At 46.3% G+C, this 20,172-nt stretch overlaps 1 protein-coding gene across 1 annotated transcript in view; it reads right to left on the bottom strand.

Moving 5' to 3' along the window:
* Positions 1–14,024, bottom strand: part of LOC146058673 (cell surface glycoprotein CD200 receptor 1-A-like) — a 53,655-nt gene extending 39,631 nt beyond the window's left edge. The window contains exon 1 of the mRNA XM_083170937.1: positions 13,818–14,024. Within this exon, the coding sequence (XP_083027063.1) occupies positions 13,818–13,995 (178 nt within the window). The 5' untranslated portion in view covers positions 13,996–14,024. The remainder of the gene's footprint in view (positions 1–13,817) is intronic.
* Positions 14,025–20,172: the final 6,148 nt, after the last annotated feature.

Raw genomic sequence — 20,172 nt, 5'->3', positions numbered from 1 at the left:
CAGCATGTAGGGGGCGGTCAAATCACCGAATGATTCCCACGTGGTCCACTTTTCACTTGTAGAATATGAAATAAGAAAAGCTGGTATAGTGTAATACCGCTTTATTCACAAACAATTAAAAATACAAATAACAGGCATATGGTACATAGGACTCTCACCAAACGATATTGTCCACACAAACAAATGCAGACAACAAAGGCAGATAGATGTAACACAGGCGTCCCTGCAGCCTCCTCTGGTGTCAAGTCTCAAGTCCTTAGCCCTCTGCTCCACGGCCAACGCGTTTCCTGACCACAATGGTCTCTTTGTCAAGGCATATGGAGCTATAGCATCTGGTGCTATATTTATACCCCTATTCGGGGAAACCTATTTCCAGACATAGACTCATCCTATCCACTATTCCCCACCTTTCCCCAGTATTCCGTTTTAGCATTCTGTCCAGTTCTTGTATTTCTCTCAGCGTTTTCAGCTGCTGGCGCTTTGTAATTATCCATCTGATGTTATCCAGCGTGTTCCTTCCGGGTTCCGCCGGAAGTGACATTTTGCGTTCCAGCTTGCGTCATACCCGGAAGTGCTCCGCTCTATTATGCGTTCCACAGCGCGCTCTTACATCCTGCTTTCATTCATGCTTTCAATCAGCAAGTGGGCGCTTAGATCTTTATTCAAAGTCATTGCTGCTTTATTAGATCTGTATCATAGGGAATCCCAGAGGTGTATTCATATGAAAATGCATAAAGAAACATGAATTAGATAACAATGTAAAGTGACATGTGCATCTCTTTCATTTAAAGTGACAGGTGCCTTATTTTATAAAGTGACACAGTGACTGGATAGATAAAGTGACTGGTTGGAAAAAGTGGCTAAGTGCAATAGGAACGGTCTAGATAACAATAAAAAACATTTAAAAACATTAAAAAGAGAGTTTAAAAAGATAAATAATTTCAAGTAATTAAAAATCACATGAACCACTTTAATTCAAAATCCTTATTTAAACCCCCTGGAATGAGGGTTTGGTGGTTGAAAATAAGGGTCATTTCACTTTTTGCCAGGGCTGTGGCAATGTCGCCTCCCCTGATATTTCCCTCTATTTTCTTTAAAACATAAAAATTCTTTAAAAAATCCGGATTACACTGGTGATGAGTTTTAAAATGCATTGGCAGTGCGTGTGTTTCCAGCCCTTTTCGGATGTTGCGTATGTGTTCGCTTATCCTTACTTTAAAAGGCCTGCTGGTCCTGCCAATATAAAACTTGCCACAAGTGCACTCAATAGCATAAACCACATTATATGAGTGACACGTTACGAACTCTTTGATGGTGAATTTTTTCCCATTGAGGGGTAGTTCAATTATTTTTGCGCCAAAATTATTTTTCACCGTCTTGCACCCAGTGCATGCACCACATCTGTAGAATCCCACCGATGTTATTGTGGTCTTCTTTGGAGATGTGGGGCATAGACTTTTTACAAGCTTTGATTTTAGATTGGGAGCTCTTCTGAATATACAGACAGGTTTTGATGGAATCTCTTTACCTATAATGGGGTCCTTTTTAAGTAGGTCCCAATGTTTCTGTATAATCTTTCTTATCTCATGGTGCTGTGAGGTATACCTCGTGGTGAATGACCACTTAAACCGATCAGACTGATTAGGTTGCTTCTCTTTTGGAATTAATAAAGTATTTCTCTCTAACACTTGTACTTCTGTGAGGGAGTTCTCAACCTTTTCAGCTTCATACCCGCTCTCCAAGAAACGTCTTTTCATTTCTTGTGCCTGGTTTTGAAGGACCCCATTATAGGTAAAGAGATTCCATCAAAACCTGTCTGTATATTCAGAAGAGCTCCCAATCTAAAATCAAAGCTTGTAAAAAGTCTATGCCCCACATCTCCAAAGAAGACCACAATAACATCGGTGGGATTCTACAGATGTGGTGCATGCACTGGGTGCAAGACGGTGAAAAATAATTTTGGCGCAAAAATAATTGAACTACCCCTCAATGGGAAAAAATTCACCATCAAAGAGTTCGTAACGTGTCACTCATATAATGTGGTTTATGCTATTGAGTGCACTTGTGGCAAGTTTTATATTGGCAGGACCAGCAGGCCTTTTAAAGTAAGGATAAGCGAACACATACGCAACATCCGAAAAGGGCTGGAAACACACGCACTGCCAATGCATTTTAAAACTCATCACCAGTGTAATCCGGATTTTTTAAAGAATTTTTATGTTTTAAAGAAAATAGAGGGAAATATCAGGGGAGGCGACATTGCCACAGCCCTGGCAAAAAGTGAAATGACCCTTATTTTCAACCACCAAACCCTCATTCCAGGGGGTTTAAATAAGGATTTTGAATTAAAGTGGTTCATGTGATTTTTAATTACTTGAAATTATTTATCTTTTTAAACTCTCTTTTTAATGTTTTTAAATGTTTTTTATTGTTATCTAGACCGTTCCTATTGCACTTAGCCACTTTTTCCAACCAGTCACTTTATCTATCCAGTCACTGTGTCACTTTATAAAATAAGGCACCTGTCACTTTAAATGAAAGAGATGCACATGTCACTTTACATTGTTATCTAATTCATGTTTCTTTATGCATTTTCATATGAATACACCTCTGGGATTCCCTATGAGGGTATTGATACAGATCTAATAAAGCAGCAATGACTTTGAATAAAGATCTAAGCGCCCACTTGCTGATTGAAAGCATGAATGAAAGCAGGATGTAAGAGCGCGCTGTGGAACGCATAATAGAGCGGAGCACTTCCGGGTATGACGCAAGCTGGAACGCAAAATGTCACTTCCGGCGGAACCCGGAAGGAACACGCTGGATAACATCAGATCGATAATTACAAAGCGCCAGCAGCTGAAAACGCTGAGAGAAATACAAGAACTGGACAGAATGCTAAAACGGAATACTGGGGAAAGGTGGGGAATAGTGGATAGGATGAGTCTATGTCTGGAAATAGGTTTCCCCGAATAGGGGTATAAATATAGCACCAGATGCTATAGCTCCATATGCCTTGACAAAGAGACCATTGTGGTCAGGAAACGCGCTGGCCGTGGAGCAGAGGGCTAAGGACTTGGGACTTGACACCAGAGGAGGCTGCAGGGACGCCTGTGTTACATCTATCTGCCTTTGTTGTCTGCATTTGTTTGTGTGGACAATATCGTTTGGTGAGAGTCCTATGTACCATATGCCTGTTATTTGTATTTTTAATTGTTTGTGAATAAAGCGGTATTACACTATACCAGCTTTTCTTATTTCATATTCTACAAGTGAAAAGTGGACCACGTGGGAATCATTCGGTGATTTGACCGCCCCCTACATGCTGTTTTAGTCTACCTTAAAAAAGTAGACCAACTGAAAGGGTACGAGTCCTCCCATGTCCATTAAGGATTGGATGTTATCTCAGCTTGTTTAAAATTGCATTTAATTCACCATAACAGTATTACACTATTGCTGTTTTTTCTTTATTTATTTTTGGGTATTTATCCTGAGGAATTGTGGAATAACCCTTGTTGAGCAGCGCCTAGAGGACAGTATTGGTATTTTTTTTGTTCGAATGTGTGTTTGGTATGTAAGGTGATTCATACCCTTCAATACTACCTAAGGCAGCGACCCAGCGCACTGGTAATCCAGAAAAATCTTTGTATGTATTCCCTGTCCTGATTGCGGGTCACATGATCCAGGTAAACTCCAGCTTACTTCCTGGTCTGTGCACTGCTGCTGCGGCTAATTCCCCAAGCCTGCGGCTGATTCCCTAATCACCTGGAGGGATAAAGCCTGCTTCCCAGTCTCCTCCCCGTCTTCAACAACTTGTCAGTTCCCCTGCAAGTTCTCCAGCCTCAAGCTCCTTTCAAGACTCCCCACTTGCTCCAGAGGTCCGGTTACCTGAGTCCGCTGTTACCCGCTTTCATCCTCAGCGTTCCTGGTTATTCCACTCCTGCCAGAAGCTTCCACGAGTTCCATCTGCCGTGTGATCCAGCTCTCTGTGTTCAGCCCAGGTTACCTGCTCAGCGTCCGGATACCAGTGGGTTCCCATGCCCGTCACCTCTCGGCTCCCAGGCCGCCCCAGCAATCCCCAGTGATCACCATCGATCCCCTCCAAGTCTCTTCCGGCACCCAGGCCGCATCACCGAGTATTCATCTCCGGCTCCCAGACGGCATCACAAGTACTCTCCTCCGGCTCCCTGGCCGCACCATCTAATACCATCAACCGGCTCCCAGGCCGCATCCCACGGTACTCAGTCCCCTATACTGTGTACACCTTGCTACCTACATTCCTCTGTGCCCTCTGTGTTGCTACCAAGCATTCAGTGCCATCGATCACCATCATACCGATTATTCAGTACCCCACAACATTATTGCTCTAGTGTCTCCAGAGTATCAAACCCTGCCAAAGTCACAGAGGAACCTAGGTAGAGGGCCGTGACCTGGTCGGCAGTTGCAGCTAAGTCCATATACCCTTGCAGGGGCTTAGACCCCGCACCTCTGCCTTAGGTCCAGCCAATCCTCTGTGTCCCCGGCAGGTCATCATTCTCCATCCCTCCGTGCATGAGCTCCAGATATCTCAAGCCTCCCAGCTTACGGTTCCCTGCGCCTTCCACTGGCTCACCCAGGTCAGTGCCGGGAACACAGCAAGTCCATGCCGTGACACACGCTGGATATGACAATGCGTTTCGGTCCATTGGATCTTTATCAAGATCAATAAAGGTCCAGTGGACCGAAACGCCATGTGGATGTACCATAATCAGGTAAATTCTATGTAAGAAAGTATAACGGAGGATGCACATCAATGCTAATAATCTTTATATTCTATAAACAATTTATATTCAATGTTTTCATCTGCTGGTTTTTAATAATATTATTTAATTAGCGCCTGATTGCTGGCTGCTGGTGACAGCATATCTGCTGTTTCAGAATCATTGTTATGAACTTAATGAAGTGGGGGTTCCGTAAGGTTATTGAAAGTGGATGTTCTGTGAGAGGGAAACATTTTGGGGGAACTATTGAATATAGGCTGTTGCCAATAGCAACCAATCAGATTCAATCTATTATCTTCTAGAAGTAGAATCTGATTGTTTGCTATAAGTAACATCCCATATTCAATAGAACTCCTATGTACCCCTCTGGAACTTGTTGGATGTTTCCCTATTGTTGCTGTATGCAAATGAGCCCCCATAAAAGTTGAAGCATCAGTTGAAACATGTATGTCCATCCCTGGCTATAAATACATTATGTTGGGTTCTCTCAGGCAGAAATATAGTTATTATTATTATTAGAAGGAGTTTAGTGTGAATTGCAAAAACTATCCAAATAAAGGCCCTTATTCTGATTCACTCGCAGAGGCAGATTCCTTCTCAAATGGACAAAACCATGTGCACTGCAGGGGGGCAGATGTAACCTGTGCAGAGAGAATTAGATTTGGGTGGGGTTGCACTTCAAAGTGAGATCTATATTGCAGTGTAGAAATAAACCAGCCAGTATTTACCCTGCACAGAAACAAAATAACTCACCCAAATCTAATTCTCTCTGCACATTACATCTGCCCCACCTGCAGTGCACATGGTTTTGTCCACTTGAGAAGGAATTTGCCTCTGAGAGTGAATTAGAATAACCCCCAAAGTCTAGATAAAAATGGCAATAAAACAGGATTGCTAGGAGAGAACGTACCTGATAATGATGGAAGTATACCACTGGCAGCCAGCATGATAAACACAACGGGCGCACAGCCCACCACACAGCGAGACATCCTCACTACTAACATATCTGTGGCTGTACAGTGTCATCCTACTGACCGGGTCTGCAACATCACATTTCCTCCGTGCGTGGGAGTGGAACTCACATGGCCAAACCACATATACAAACCAGTAACTAATTACAGTTGTGTACAAAACTGCACAAATGATGCACCCCATAGTGCACCAGAGCTACTGTATAATGTAATGAGTCTATTGTAGTGTGAATGTGCGCTTTGCTTCTTAGTGGGGCAAGTGATTGTGTCAGGGATCAGGATTGTGTAGGTCCGGGGAAGCTGTTATGGTTTGAGTAGACTTTGTACATGTAGGTTGCAGAGTAGCTGGCTTGATGTAAATTCTGTGCATGAACAGTAGAAACTAGCAATAGAGGTTAACGCAGGGTTGCCGACCCTCCCGGAATTTCCGGGAGCATCCCGAAAATCGGGTCCCCCTCCCGGCCCCCCGGAAGGGTGGGCAACCCTCTCGGATTCAGGGGGGACCCCCGCTGTCCCCTGGATTGCGGCATTAAAATGCTGCAATCCTCGGGTCTCAGAGGAGGGGGCGGAGCTAAAACGGCACAATCGCGTCATTTTAGCCCCACCCCCTCCACGGAGATCCGTGAATTCGCTGTTTTACCATCATGGGGCGGGGCTTGGTTATGTCACTCTTAAGCCCCGCCCCCTGAGCGGCTGCTGACACTCTCCTCTCCGGGCTTCTCCCGGAGAGGATAATAATGAAGTCGCAACCCTGGGTTAACGTGATCAAGAACAGGGGTGCAGAGTCTACCACTCCATGGGTGTTCACCAGGTACCGCTGCAAGGAGATATGAACTTTAAGTGTCAAGGGTAGCTGCCGCGGATTCGCTACTCATCTGTCCGTGCAGGGCGGCAGCTCTCCATGGGGTTGGGGGGGGGCGGGGGTTTGCAGGTGGTAGGGCAGCAGTGCGGGTCTTGGCAGCAGGCTCTTTTCTGACATCACAGTCTGCGCAAAAGGGTGGACAGCAGAGTGGCGCACAAAATTTGCAGATGATATGTTTGAAAAAATCAGGACCAATAATAACATGCACAATGACATGTATTAAAAAACGGTTCTAACATTTATCTCACCATTTATAGGAGGTGCGGTGGGCTGGATGCTTGTAGATGGAAAGTCCTGGGTAGTAGTAAAAGTGCACCACCGCACAGGCTTAAATAAACGTAGAACCAGATGGAATAATAGTCCCCCCGTCAGTGTGATGGCATCCTCATTAGAAAACACCCGTTTTTTAATACAGGTCATGTTGCATGTTATTCTTGAATTGTTTACTGTCTGCATGTGCGCTTTATATCGTGCACTCCTTTGCACCTCTTGAATTGTTTTTGCTGCTCTGCATTGGCACTTTACAGTATGTGCAGTGTTTTTTAAAAATTGTTTTTAAAGTGAATAAAAGTCTTTTTATCTGGTAAACTATTTTCCCTCATATGGGTCCAGATTTTTTTCAAACATATGCTGACCACCCTTTTGCCTTCAGAAATCCAAAGGAGTGGGTGTTGCTCTTCCTTCTGGCCAGCAGAGGGCTGCTTGTGAGCTCACAGTTTATAGTGCACACCTATACCACCTAACCCTATTATAAGGATCACAGTCTGAGCAGCCAATGGCAGCCAACTCTGGTTCTTATGAAGGATCTGCCTAGGCAACTCAAGGTTAGTACAAAAAGTAAATTGGGCTGTCTACATCCGCTAATCCCTGGCTTCCTGCTGGCTTCTGTTTCTATTCTATTCTGTCTGCCTAAACTTTTGCTGGACGTCCGGACCTTGCTCAGTAAACTGCACTCCAGTCGTCCAAGTCATTTCCCAATCGCCAATGGTTTCTGCTTATTTAGATACAAATTCTTCTAGCTTCTGCTAACCGTGTCCAGCTCCGTCACCTGAGAACCAGTTATCCTTTTCCTTTGGCACCTATCCTGGACTATTAACTTCAACGTCTTCCTGTTCCTCTTCCCGGAATCCATGGTCAATCATCAGCCTCTTCAAGTTCCCAGGTCTCTTCCTGTTCTTCACAAGGGACTCCATTGTTCCACCAAGACCAATCTCTTTCAGTTACAACACCAGACCCCTGCACATCTCTGCTAGTTTAATTATTGTGAGACGCACGCAAGAAGCATTCCCCTTCGGAACTTTTATTTAATTTTCAAAGACGTTATTTGGGACATCTTCTTTGTTTTATCCTTTATGCAGCTGTCATTCATTAAACCAGCTCATTTTAAACCAACTCCATCTGCTTCTGTGGTATTACCTGATCCACTCACGAGATCATCCAATCCTAATACCTTGACACTAAGGCACGTCAAGGCCATCTGCTTTGGTCCTCTATGCTTGTCCTGATTCTAGGAGACTTAAAACAAGGAATGTTGGAAGAACCCGGTGTAGGGTGTGGACAGGAGAACACTCAAACATGGCGGGTTACCAGACGAAGTGGATTGGATATCAGAAGAACGGAAGAATTGAAGAATGTTTGGAACCGGAGAATTACCAGGCGGACTGAACTGGATGAATGAAGAACTGCCATGTACAAGACAGACTGGACCTGATGCAGGAAGAATGGAAGAATGTTCAAAACCAGAGAATAGTCAGATGGATTGGACCCGACGACTGAAGAATTGAAGAACATTTTGAACCGGAGGATTACCGACTGGGCTGGATGACCGAAGATCTGCTGAGCACCATTCGGACATCAAAAACATAAGTCCTCTCTCCCTCCAATGGGTATGGATCACAGGTCAACAGTGTCTAGGCTGACAGTCAATAGGACCAAAAATATCGATATGCACAAGGTCAACATTGCCAAAACCGCGACACAAGCACAGGGTTCACATGGAAAAGGTCAACACAAGCAAAAGGTCGACATTAGTTTTTCATGCCTTTATGGTGTCAATGTCAACATCTAAACACATGGAACCCAAACTAGTGTAGTGTGTACCCTCATATAAAGAAAAAGAGGTCAAATGTGATGTGCAATTATCAGAAGCTGGCAAGGGGTAGTCACTGCCCTAAAAGGTACAAAAAGAGAAAAAATGGTTTGCATTTTGAAATTATATGTATAAGTACTAACCAACACGGGCTTGTGAAAAATCGTTCATGCCAAACTAATTTACTAGGATTCTATGAGGAGGTTAGCAAAAACCTTGATAACGGAAACGATGTAGACGTGATTTTCCTTGATTTTCCTAAAGCTTTTGATACAGTACCACACAAGAGGTTGATAAAGAAAATGGAGGACCTGGGATTAGGGGAAAATATCTGTAGATGGGCAGGGAACTGGCTGTGCAATAGAGAACAAAGAATGGTCGTGAACAGTGCAGTATCAACTATGACACCAGTGCTAAGTGGAGTGCCCCAGGGCTCGGTACTAGGGACGATTTTATTTAATATTTTTATAAACGATATAGGGATGGGGTTACTCAGCAATGTATCCATCTTTGCAGACGACACAAAACTGAGTTATTAAATCGTCAGAAGATGTCACCACACTTCAAAATGATCTTGACAATCTAGATGAGGGGGCAAAATATATTTTCTCAGATAGAATAGAGTCCAACAGGGTTACAACAGAATATATTTACTAAGGTAGAAAAAGGTCCACCCAACCCCCAGCCCCAAGCACTACACTACATGATTTGGGCACGATTTCACCCAATTCGGATGAATCGAGTCAGGAAATCGGCCCAAATCGCCCATGTAGACATCCCCTTTGACCCAATGCACAGTCCCATTCACATAGGACGAGAGTCGGGAGGTCGGACGGGCTGCCCATAAGATTTTCTAAATCTTATGTGCGGCCCGGAGCCAGGCAGGGGGCGGCAGTGGGTGGGGGATGCCGGCGACAAGAGAGCCAGGCAGGGGGATCAGTGGCTGCCCATTCATTTGTATGTTATTTGTTTGTTTTTTTAAGTGCGCCCACTGGTGCAAAATAAATTGACCCCAACAGAAAAATATTGTTCCTCTTCAGGTAAAATAAAAAAACACATTAGCCCCACAATCCTTTGCTACAAGTGGTGGCTCAAGGGGTGGGGCTGCAACACAGTTCAAAATTCAAATAGGGGAACCACACCAACTGTCGTTCCAAACTGACTCACTGGCAGTTGCGTGTCTCCCCTAATTTTTAATTCCCCTAATTTTGAACTGTGCCACAGCCCCACCTCTAGGGGCTGCAGCCATTGCAGATTAGAAGCTGTCTGGCTTGTTTTTTTATGTGCATAAACCGTAATCCTGAACATACGTACAATTACATATCTCCTGGCCACAATTACAGATCTCCTGGCCACAATTACAGATCTCCTGGCCACAATTACAGATCTCCTGGCCACAATTACAGATCTGCTGGCCACAATTATAGATCAACACTTTTATTGGCAAGCTGCTCAATCAGAGGTAATATCATTCAGGTGCCAACAGGGAGGGGTAAATCTGGTTAGGAAAAAAAACAGTTTGTATCCCAATTGCACACTGAATGAGAAATATACATATAATAATCAGATAATACAGAGATCTTGGTTGCATATATCTGAAGATATAGGGCTAAGCCCCCAGGCCGTACATCAAGGCATCTCTGTCACTGGGGGTCTTTTTTTTTTTTTTCTGTCCCCCCTGCTCCCTCCTGGTAGGTCCCCCCGCCAGCTGCAGTCCCCCGCATGGCTCCGGGCAGCACATAAGATTTAGCAGATCTTATGTGCAGACCGTCCATCCTCCCGACTCCGATCCGATGTGCACGGGACCGCGCATCGGGTTGGAGGGGATGTCAACATGTGCGATTTGGGGCGATTTCATGGCCCGATTCATACAAATCGGGTGAAATGGTGCCCAAACAGACCGTGAAACTTGCTTGAGTGAGTGACAGCTGAGCTCAATCAAGTATCTAAGGTATAATTAACTCCAGGCCTAATCTTTTTTTAATAATACATATTTATTAAACAAAAAAACCTTAATTTAACGATGCGCTGTTACTTATGGGCCAGTGCTCTGGACTTGCCCCCCAGGCTAAAAGTTGCCAGCCAGCCCCTGGATGCACATGATGTGGAATATCCTCAAAAGACTGCCTGCATAGACAGCCCCTCCACAGTTCCATCCCTGGGCTTGTGAAGATCAGGGAGCCTGGATGGAGGTCTCTGGTGAAGAGGTCCAGTGGGTCATGCTGAGGGCAATACACCACAGCAGACACGAGTGTTGGGGAAGGAGAGAAGTCCAAAGTGACTCCATATTGGAACTGCTAACAGATGGGACAATTCATGAAGGATGATAAAGATGATTGGTTCAGTTTGCATGATCTGATGATGTCACCCGTGACCTCATCCAATAACAACATCACAGTATTAATGTACCACAGTATAGAAGAGAGGGCGAAATGTAGAGGAGGAAAGGTGAAGATGTCACAGAACATAACTATGGTAAAGATGAAGAGGAAATAGATAATACTAAGGACAATGTTACTGTATAATAAAATCCAGGGCTTATAAAAGAAATGAACACATGAATGGAAGACAGGGAAGAATACAAGATTATGGTGGATCTCTCCCATCGCTGAAAAGAGAGAGATAGGAAACCACACAGGCAGCATCGAGGCAGTGGCGTAGCTAGAAATTTTTCTCCCCCCTGCCAAAAAAAATTTCGGGGCCCCCCCAAGAAGGACTATGGTCACCGCTGGCTGAGCTGACAGGCGACCCAGGCAGCAGTGAGCGCTGAACTGATCCAGCTCCGTGCATATCTAATGAGCGGAGACCCATCGCAGTGCATATTTAATGAGCGGGTCCCTGACCTTCTCATTACATATGCACGGGGTGGGGACCTGCTCATTCAGTATGCACTGCACTGGGTCCCCATTCAGTAGATATGTACAGGGCGTGACCAGCTCAGCGCTCACTGCTGCCTGGGTCACCTGTCAGTTTAGCCAGCGGCGCCCACCACAGACCCTGCTGGTGCTGCTCCCCCAAGCCGCCGCAGGGTCTGCCACATATGTAGCTACGCCGCTGCACCGAGGACCATATCTAGTAGGCTACAAAGCTGATGCCGTGTTAGTGTCTGTTTCATCTGCTCTGTGGTGTGCTGGTAAGTAACGCAGATCATAAACCCTCGGGGTTATTCAGTGCAGAGCACTTAGCTCTTCTAGAGAAAGGCGCAGAGCCAAATGTAGAGTGACTGAAATGTGGGTACTGTAGAACAATGTATATTTGGCCTACACACGGGACGACACTGCTGAGCGATCTGAGCAATGTAGATCACTCAGGATCGCTCAGCAAGATCGCCCAGCGCACAGCGCTGCACAGCGCTGTTTGCTGAGCGATATGTCTGGCCCAGTGTTCTGCGGTGAGAACACTGCTGGTCCTGATCGATTAATACCCAGCATTCTGGATCTTAATTGCTGAGCCATAGCGACGTGCGGGGCCGTGGTAGTAGTTTTTGGACGTGACACAGACAAATACTGAACTACCGAATAACCTGTCACAGCAATTCACAATAACAGCGGAAATGAACAAGCCAGTTGGCAGGTGGAACGTGCTTTTACCAGCGGCAGTCTTCAGCGGACATCCATATCCATATGTCCCAACAGAGGATGCGGGACTCACCGCACACATAAGCGGTACACCTCTGAATAAACGGCACCCTCACAGTATCCCCGATACCTGCACCAACTTGTGCGCACACAGGCAAACCCCAACCAACTGATGCTGGAACTCTAGCGTATATTAAACACATCTCTGCACAAGTAAGACCTGAGTCACCCTGCAATGTCCTTTGACAACAGGGTGCCCATGCCGCTCTGAATATAACAGAATCGGGGTGCATGGGTGGTGCTAGGCATAGGGGTGCATGGGTGCTGGACACAGGGGTGAATGGGTGCTGGCTGTCACTGTGGGGTCATCATTACTGTCAGGGAGTCTCATGCTTCATTGAAGTGTGTACTGCTTCTCTGATTACTGTAGGACCATGTGTTGCAGCCCGAAGTCATATCACTGTGATGTTTAGGACACATGTTAGGATGTGTGCCACCCAGATCACTTACCCTAGATCACTTAACACCAGGGGCGTAAGTTCCTCTCCGTTGCCTGGAGGCAAGTTTGGTGTCTCCTCCCCAAATATGGTGCGTGTCATCTCAGAGTCCGGCAGCATAGCTTGCTGCAGTGCAGGCTGAGTGGTACCAGGCAGGAGCCATACTGTCCCCTATTGCACATGTTGGCAGGGCTTCTAGTATAGAGCCGATTAACTACAGGTGCACCGCACAGGTGCTGCTTTACATGCAGGTGCCCCCTTCAGGGCTGGGAGCCCAGAGGCTGGAGCCTCCATTGTCTCTGGGCGTTACGCCCCTGCTTAACACAAAAGGCAGCGCACATCTCAATGTGTGTGTATGCCCCTTTAGAGTGCGATGGGAGTGTTGTGTGTCTTTTTTTTTTCTACTCTCCATATACTGTATATTGGAACACTTAAAAGAGATGCCTTTTGTATGTCTCATATCAGTTGAAAACAGGTATAATGTTTCATTGACTAAAGAATACTTGCTTCAGCAGCAGGTTACAGAAAATTAATTTCAGGCTGGCTTGCAAAAGCAAACTCATTCTTTAATGGACAAACCCATGTGCACTGCAGGTGGGGCAGATGTAACATGTGCAGAGAGAGTTACATTTGGGTGGGGTGTGTACTTTAAACTGATTTCTATATTGCAGTGTAAAAATAAAGCAGCCAGCATTTACCTTGCACAGAAACAAACCTAGTGATTAACCTATTATTTCCGGGGGACCGCATGCTCCTTTGTGAACCACTGTTATTCAGAGGCCACACTTCACTGTCTGTGTACAGACCAGTGGTGTAACTATAGCACCGCAGCCCCCGCGGTGGCGGGGAGGTGCAGAGAAAGCGTGGACGCCGGGGGGGCTGCGGTGGCCTCCTCTAGCATTCTTAAAAACTGTCTGCAGTATGGGGGCAGCCATTTTTTAGAGTCACTTTTCATTATAGCAGCCGGCGCCGGTAGAGAAGGGACCGTGACCTCAGAGTGCCCCAAACAAGAGTCTTTTCTAATTTTTTTTTTAAAGTACAGATCCAAGCTGTTACTTACCTAATACATGTAATGTAATTACTCTGATGAATGTCCGATCGCCAGTGACTATTTCACAGGTGTAGTTTCCTCCATCAGATATCTGAGCACTATCGATAGTCAGTGATAAATTGTCACCTTTCATTCTCGCACTACAGTTGGTGTCTGGTTCTAATTCATTTGCAGCCAATCTTGCCATTAGACATGTATAATTATTCTGGAGATGGATCTTCCACATTACAGACATGACGTCATTATATGTATTATTGTCACATTGCAGAACAGCGGAATGACCGATTCTGACAGTTACCGACATCTGCAAAACATCTGAAAGACAGAAAGTAATGATACATATTGGTGGTATCACTGAGTGTTGGGCTCAGGCATTGTGTGATTCAGGATTTGCAAATGCAGAAATGCCGGGAGGGGGGGTGAGGCCTGGGTCTGCTCGAGGGTCCCGAATCCCGCTCTTCCCTCCCCCATTGAAGGGTGCGAGAACTAACTGCCTCTCTCTCAGACCCAGCATGCATTGCTCAGTGCTCAGGAGAGAGGAGGCAGCTGCAGCGACAACCTGTCCTCAATTTCTCCCTGCATGCTAGACCCGCACCCCAATGCCCACTATACACTGGCGTCCCCGGCGCGGCGTGTGCAGCCAAGCTGCCAATCATCAAACTATGGGCCATATTCTCTAAGCTTCAAAAGTGATAAAATGGAGAGTGATAAACAGCCAGCCAATCAGCTCCTGCCTGCCATGTCCCAGACTGTGTTTGAAAAATGTCAGACAGGAGCTGATTGGCTGGCTGCTTATCAATATCAATTATATCACTTTTGAAGCTTAGAGAATCTGGCTGTATATTTTTTGTTGTTGTTGTAAGGAGGAGGTCTGGTCACGCCTCCTGCCATTGGCCACACCCCCTAATTCTACCGGAGCCCGGCTGAATTATTGGTGATGAAATGGCTGTATTTAGTGCAGTCCCTACACCAATATTTACATACCTACCTCAGTATATTTACTAGCCTACTCTCCTGGACCCAGATGCCACCTGTTGCCAGCCTCCAATTTACCAATGGAAGTGGGCAATGCAGGTGAAGACGGTGCATTTCGTGGCTTGGATGTAGAATTTAATAACAAGTGGTAATTAATGTATATCTATTGGCGGAAAAATTTGAGTGGTGTACACATTTACAAAACATTAAACATGAATAAGTGAAAATAATTTTTTACGTCTTTCCAAATAAACAGTTCTTTTGTGAGTGAATTTTTCAATCGTAGTGATCACAGAAGGTCCTGTCATGTTCCAGAATATATAGTGAATGGTCCTTGTGGTGATACCAGTTTGTGACAGGTGATCAATGCTCAACAAATATGTGGAAAAATACAAAAAAAAACAATCGTGCAAATAATACAGTGTCTTTGTTCTTGATTGGAGCTATATTTTCTGAAATGTTGAAAAACATTCCTGTACGTATCTCATCCTCCTCTATAGGAGGGGCTGGAACATGTGCGGTGATATACTACAGATAAAGGACTGAAAACACATACCCCACTCACATTGAATGAGGGTTCAACCATACATATAAAGGTTTCTTTATATCAATGAGATGATTGGCCCCTGCTGGCGTACCTTGCTCACCTCAATGTGAGGAATTTTAAACATATAAAGGTGTCTTTGTGTCACGGCCGGCGGGGATTGAGGAGCCACCTTAGGTGACTGTCCAGGTGTGGGAAACTTAGCGGGTTGAATGTAAGACCTTCGCATAAATCTCTGGCTGTGAGTATTAGCTGGAACTCCATAACGAGGGCGTGAAGTCTAACTGCCCAGCGGTCTTCGCCAGGGACCCCCGCAAGGAGGTTTGGGTTTTGCTGCGTCTGGACAGCAAGTCGCCGCCCCTCGCTGGGAGAACTCACGTGCACTCAGAGACTGACAGTCTGCAATCAGACCGGCTAAGCGTGAGAGCTGTAGGACCTTTTAACTGTAACTAAAATGGCCGACTTGGTTTAGGAAACTCCCGGTGATGATAACTGTAACTTAAATGGCCGACTTGGCTTGGGGAACTTCTGGTGATGGATAACTGTAAGGTAAATGGCCGACTTTGCTTAGGAACTCGTGGTGATATATAACTGGAACGTTAAATGGCCGACTTGGCTTGGGTTACGGAGACGGGAACAAGCAGGTTTAGGGATCAGACAGAATCAGGATTCAGAGGCAGAGCTGGGAATGGGACCGTGGTACCACACAATGACACTGGAGGCTGCTGCAGAGATATGCTTCTGTCAGCTGAAGCATTGTACCAGCACTGAGGCTACAGCCTGCTGGGATTTATAGCCCTGCCCAGCCGGATCAGACCAGCCCCTCTCCACAAAAAAGATAAATCATCCCTGCCTGCCGGTCACATGACATGGCCAAGATGGCGTGCCCGACTCGCCGCCGGACCCACTGCAGAAGACCTGGGAACCCCCACATGAGGCTCCCCCCCCCCCCCCCCCCCGGACCCTTTCGGCCAAGCACTGATGCGGCGCAGGGACTGGTGCGCCCGGCGGGGTGAGTAGCCGCGGCCGTGCCCAGCGGGGAATGACACTTTGTTTTAAATGCCAAAGGATGGCGTTGGGTAGTGTAGCCCACTTCCGGGAAACAGTATACAATCAACACCTATAACGGTTTATTTTTCCTTTTCAATTCCCTTATCAGGTAAAACCATGTGAAAATAAGGCTAGAATGGCGTACCCCACTTACTGAGGCTAATGAGAGGTTAACACATGTAGCAGTTTCTTTCTAACTTCTCTCCCCTTATTCACAGATGTTTTTCAAAAGGGTGTACAATATCCAATGAGCATACCGTTTCCTCACTCAGAATCAAGTTGTATGCAAGCATATGGAGGTTTCTTTGTGACTGCAACAACAATTCTCCTTCAAGGAATTCCTGAGGCACCATTAATCAAAAATAGGTATTTTAATAATAAAAAAGAGGGGTTCCCTTCTTCCATACAAGGAATGGGGGGCCCAAAGTGTACAAGAACGGGCTTTATACAGAATCCATAAGGTAAAATATAAGATCCAATTACATACAGGAACAAACAAAAATTAAAAAAGACAAAAAAAAATTTTTTCAATCCCCAAAAAGTTAAAAAATAGAATTTAGTCCAATAAAAGCATGTAAAAAGATAAAATACATATGACCAGTGTCCAGGGCCGGCGCCACCACTAGGCAGCTCTAGGCATTTGCCTAGGGCGCCGGCACCTGGAGGGCGGCAGTTCGCCCCTCACCCCCAGCGAACTGTATAAAAAACTTGCGGCCCCGGCGTCCCTGCAGTGCTGGGGCGGTCAGGGGTGTCCGTGCCGTAGGGGTACCTGCGGCGTCGTCATGTGTATAAAGCTGGCTGCGGCCGGCGGGGTCCCTGTAGTGAATAGAAAATAACTAGCGCTATGCACGCGGCGGCGCGGGAAGCGCTAGTTATTTGCTATTCACTGCAGGGACCCCGCCGGCCGCAGCCAGCTTTATACACATGACGGCGCCGCAGGTACCACTACGGCGCGGACACCCCTAAACGCCCCAGTACTGCAGGGACGCCGGGGCAGCAAGTTTTTTCCACAGGTACCACCCCCCTCCCCCCGGCACCGGGACGCCCCCACCCCGACTCGCCTGGGGCGCTCCGGTGCCTTGCACTGGCCCTGCCAGTGTCTGGATAAAAACATGGCTGCTCACACGCTGTCAGGAACCCCGGTTCTCATGCCGCTCGCGTGCGCCCCTTACCGGCACGCTGGTGTAATCTGCGCCGCAGATCTGCTGCCGGTACAGTCTGTAATCCCTGGTGTGATGTCTCCTGCTCACAAGTCATCCCCTGTGTCACCTAGGGCTCCAGGTGTATTCCCTGTCCTGATTGCGGGTCACATGATCCAGGTAAACTCCAGCTTACTTCCTGGTCTGTGCACTGCTGCTGCGGCTAATTCCCCAAGCCTGCGGCTGATTCCCTAATCACCTGGAGGGATAAAAGCCTGCTTCACAGTCTCCTCCTCGTCTTCAACAACTTGTCAGTTCCCCTGCAAGTTCTCCAGCCTCAAGCTCCTTTCAAGACTCCCCACTTGCTCCAGAGGTCCGGTTACCTGAGTCCGCTGTTACCCGCTTTCATCCTCAGCGTTCCTGGTTATTCCACTCCTGCCAGAAGCTTCCACGAGTTCCATCTGCCGTGTGATCCAGCTCTCTGTGTGCAGCCCAGGTTACCTGCTCAGCGTTTGGATACCAGTGGGTTCCCATGCCCATCACCTCTCGGCTCCCAGGCCACCCCAGCGATCCCCAGTGATCACCATCGATCCCCTCCGAGTCTCCTCCGGCACCCAGGCCGCATCACCGAGTATTCATCTCCGGCTCCCAGGCCGCATCACAAGTACTTTCCTCCGGCTCCCTGGCTGCACCATCGAATACCATCAACCGGCTCCCAGGCCGCATCCCACGGTACTCAGTCCCCTATACTGTGTACACCTTGCTACCTACATTCCTCTGTGCCCTCTGTGTTGCTACCAAGCATTCAGTGCCATCGATCACCAACAACATCATTGCTCTAGTGTCTCCAGAGTATCAAACCCTGCCAAAGTCACAGAGGAACCTAGGTAGAGGGCCGCGACCTGGTCGGCAGTTGCAGCTAAGTCCATACACCCTTGCGGGGGCTTAGACCCCGCACCTCTGCCTTAGGTCCAGCCAATCCTCTGTGTCCCCGGCAGGTCATCATTCTCCATCCCTCCGTGCATGAGCTCCAGATATCTCAAGCCTCCCAGCTTCCGGTTCTCTGCGCCTTCCACTGGCTCACCCAGGTCAGTGCCGGGAACACAGCAAGTCCATGCCGTGACACACGCTGGATATGACAACGCGTTTCGGTCCACTGGATCTTTATCAAGATCAATAAAGGTCCAGTGGACCGAAACGTCATGTGGATGTACCATAATCAGGTAAATTCTATGTAAGAAAGTATAACGGAGGATGCACATCAATGCTAATAATCTTTATATTCTATAAACAATTTCTATTCAATGTTTTTATCTGCTAGTTTTTAATAATATTATTTAATTAGCGCCTGATTGCTGGCTGCTGGTGACAGCATATCTGCTGTTTCAGAATCATTGTTATGAACTTAATGAAGTGGGGGTTCCGTAAGGTTATTGAAAGTGGATGTTCTGTGAGAGGGAACTATTTTCGGGGAACTATTGAATATAGGATGTTGCCAATAGCAACCAATCAGATTCAATCTATTATCTTCTAGAAGTAGAATCTGATTGTTTGCTATAAGTAACATCCCATATTCAATAGAACTCCTATCTCAGTAAATTTACCCCTCTGGAACTTGTTGGATGTTTCCCTATTGTTGCTGTATGCAAATGAGCCCCCATAAAAGTTGAAGCATCAGTTGAAACATGTATGTCCATCCCTGGCTATAAATACATTAAGTTGGGTTCTCTCAGGCAGAAATATAGTTATTATTATTAGAAGGAGTTTAGTGTGAATTGCAAAAACTATCCAAATAAAGGCCCTTATTCTGGTTCACTCGCAGAGGCAAATTCCTTCTCAAATGGACAAAACCATGTGCACTGCAGGTGGGGCAGATGTAACATGTGCAGATAGAATTAGATTTGGGTGGGGTTTCACTTCAAAGTGAGATCTATACTGCAGTGTAGAAATAAAGCAGCCAGTATTTACCCTGCACAGAAACATAAATAACTCACCCAAATCTAATTCTCTCTGCACGTTACATCTGCCCCCCTGCAGTGCACATGGTTTTGTCCACTTGAGAAGGAATTTGCCTCTGAGAGTGAATTAGAATAACCCCCAAAGTCTAGATAAAAATGGCAATAAACCAGGATTGCTAGGAGAGAACGTACCTGATAATGAGGGACGTAGACCACTGGCAGCCAGCATGATAAACACAACGGGCGCACAGCCCACCACACAGCGAGACATCCTCACTACTAACATATCTGTGGCTGTACAGTGTCATCCTACTGACCGGGTCTGCAACATCACATTTCCTCCATGCGTGGGAGTGGAACTCACATGGCCAAACCACATATACAAACCAGTAACTAATTACAGTTGTGTACAAAACTGCACAAGTGATGCACCCCATAGTGCACCAGAGCTACTGTATCATGTAATGAGTCTATTGTAGTGTGAATGTGCTCTTTGCTTCTTAGTGGGGCAAGTGATTGTGTCAGGGATCAGGATTGTGTAGGTCCGGCGCAGCTGTTATGGTTTGAGTAGACTTTGTACATGTAGGTTGCAGAGTAGCTGGCTTGATGTAAATTCTGTGCATGAACAGCAGAAACTAGCAATAGAGGTTAACGCAGGGTTGCCGACCCTCCCGGAATTTCCGGGAGTATCCCGAAAA

The sequence above is a fragment of the Crinia signifera genome, chromosome 2 (genome assembly GCF_055691185.1).
Source record: "Crinia signifera chromosome 2, ASM5569118v1, whole genome shotgun sequence".
Taxonomy (NCBI): Eukaryota; Metazoa; Chordata; class Amphibia; order Anura; family Myobatrachidae; genus Crinia; species Crinia signifera.
The sequence above is the reverse complement of the archived record's forward strand: the minus strand, read 5'-3'. Positions and strand labels throughout refer to the sequence as shown.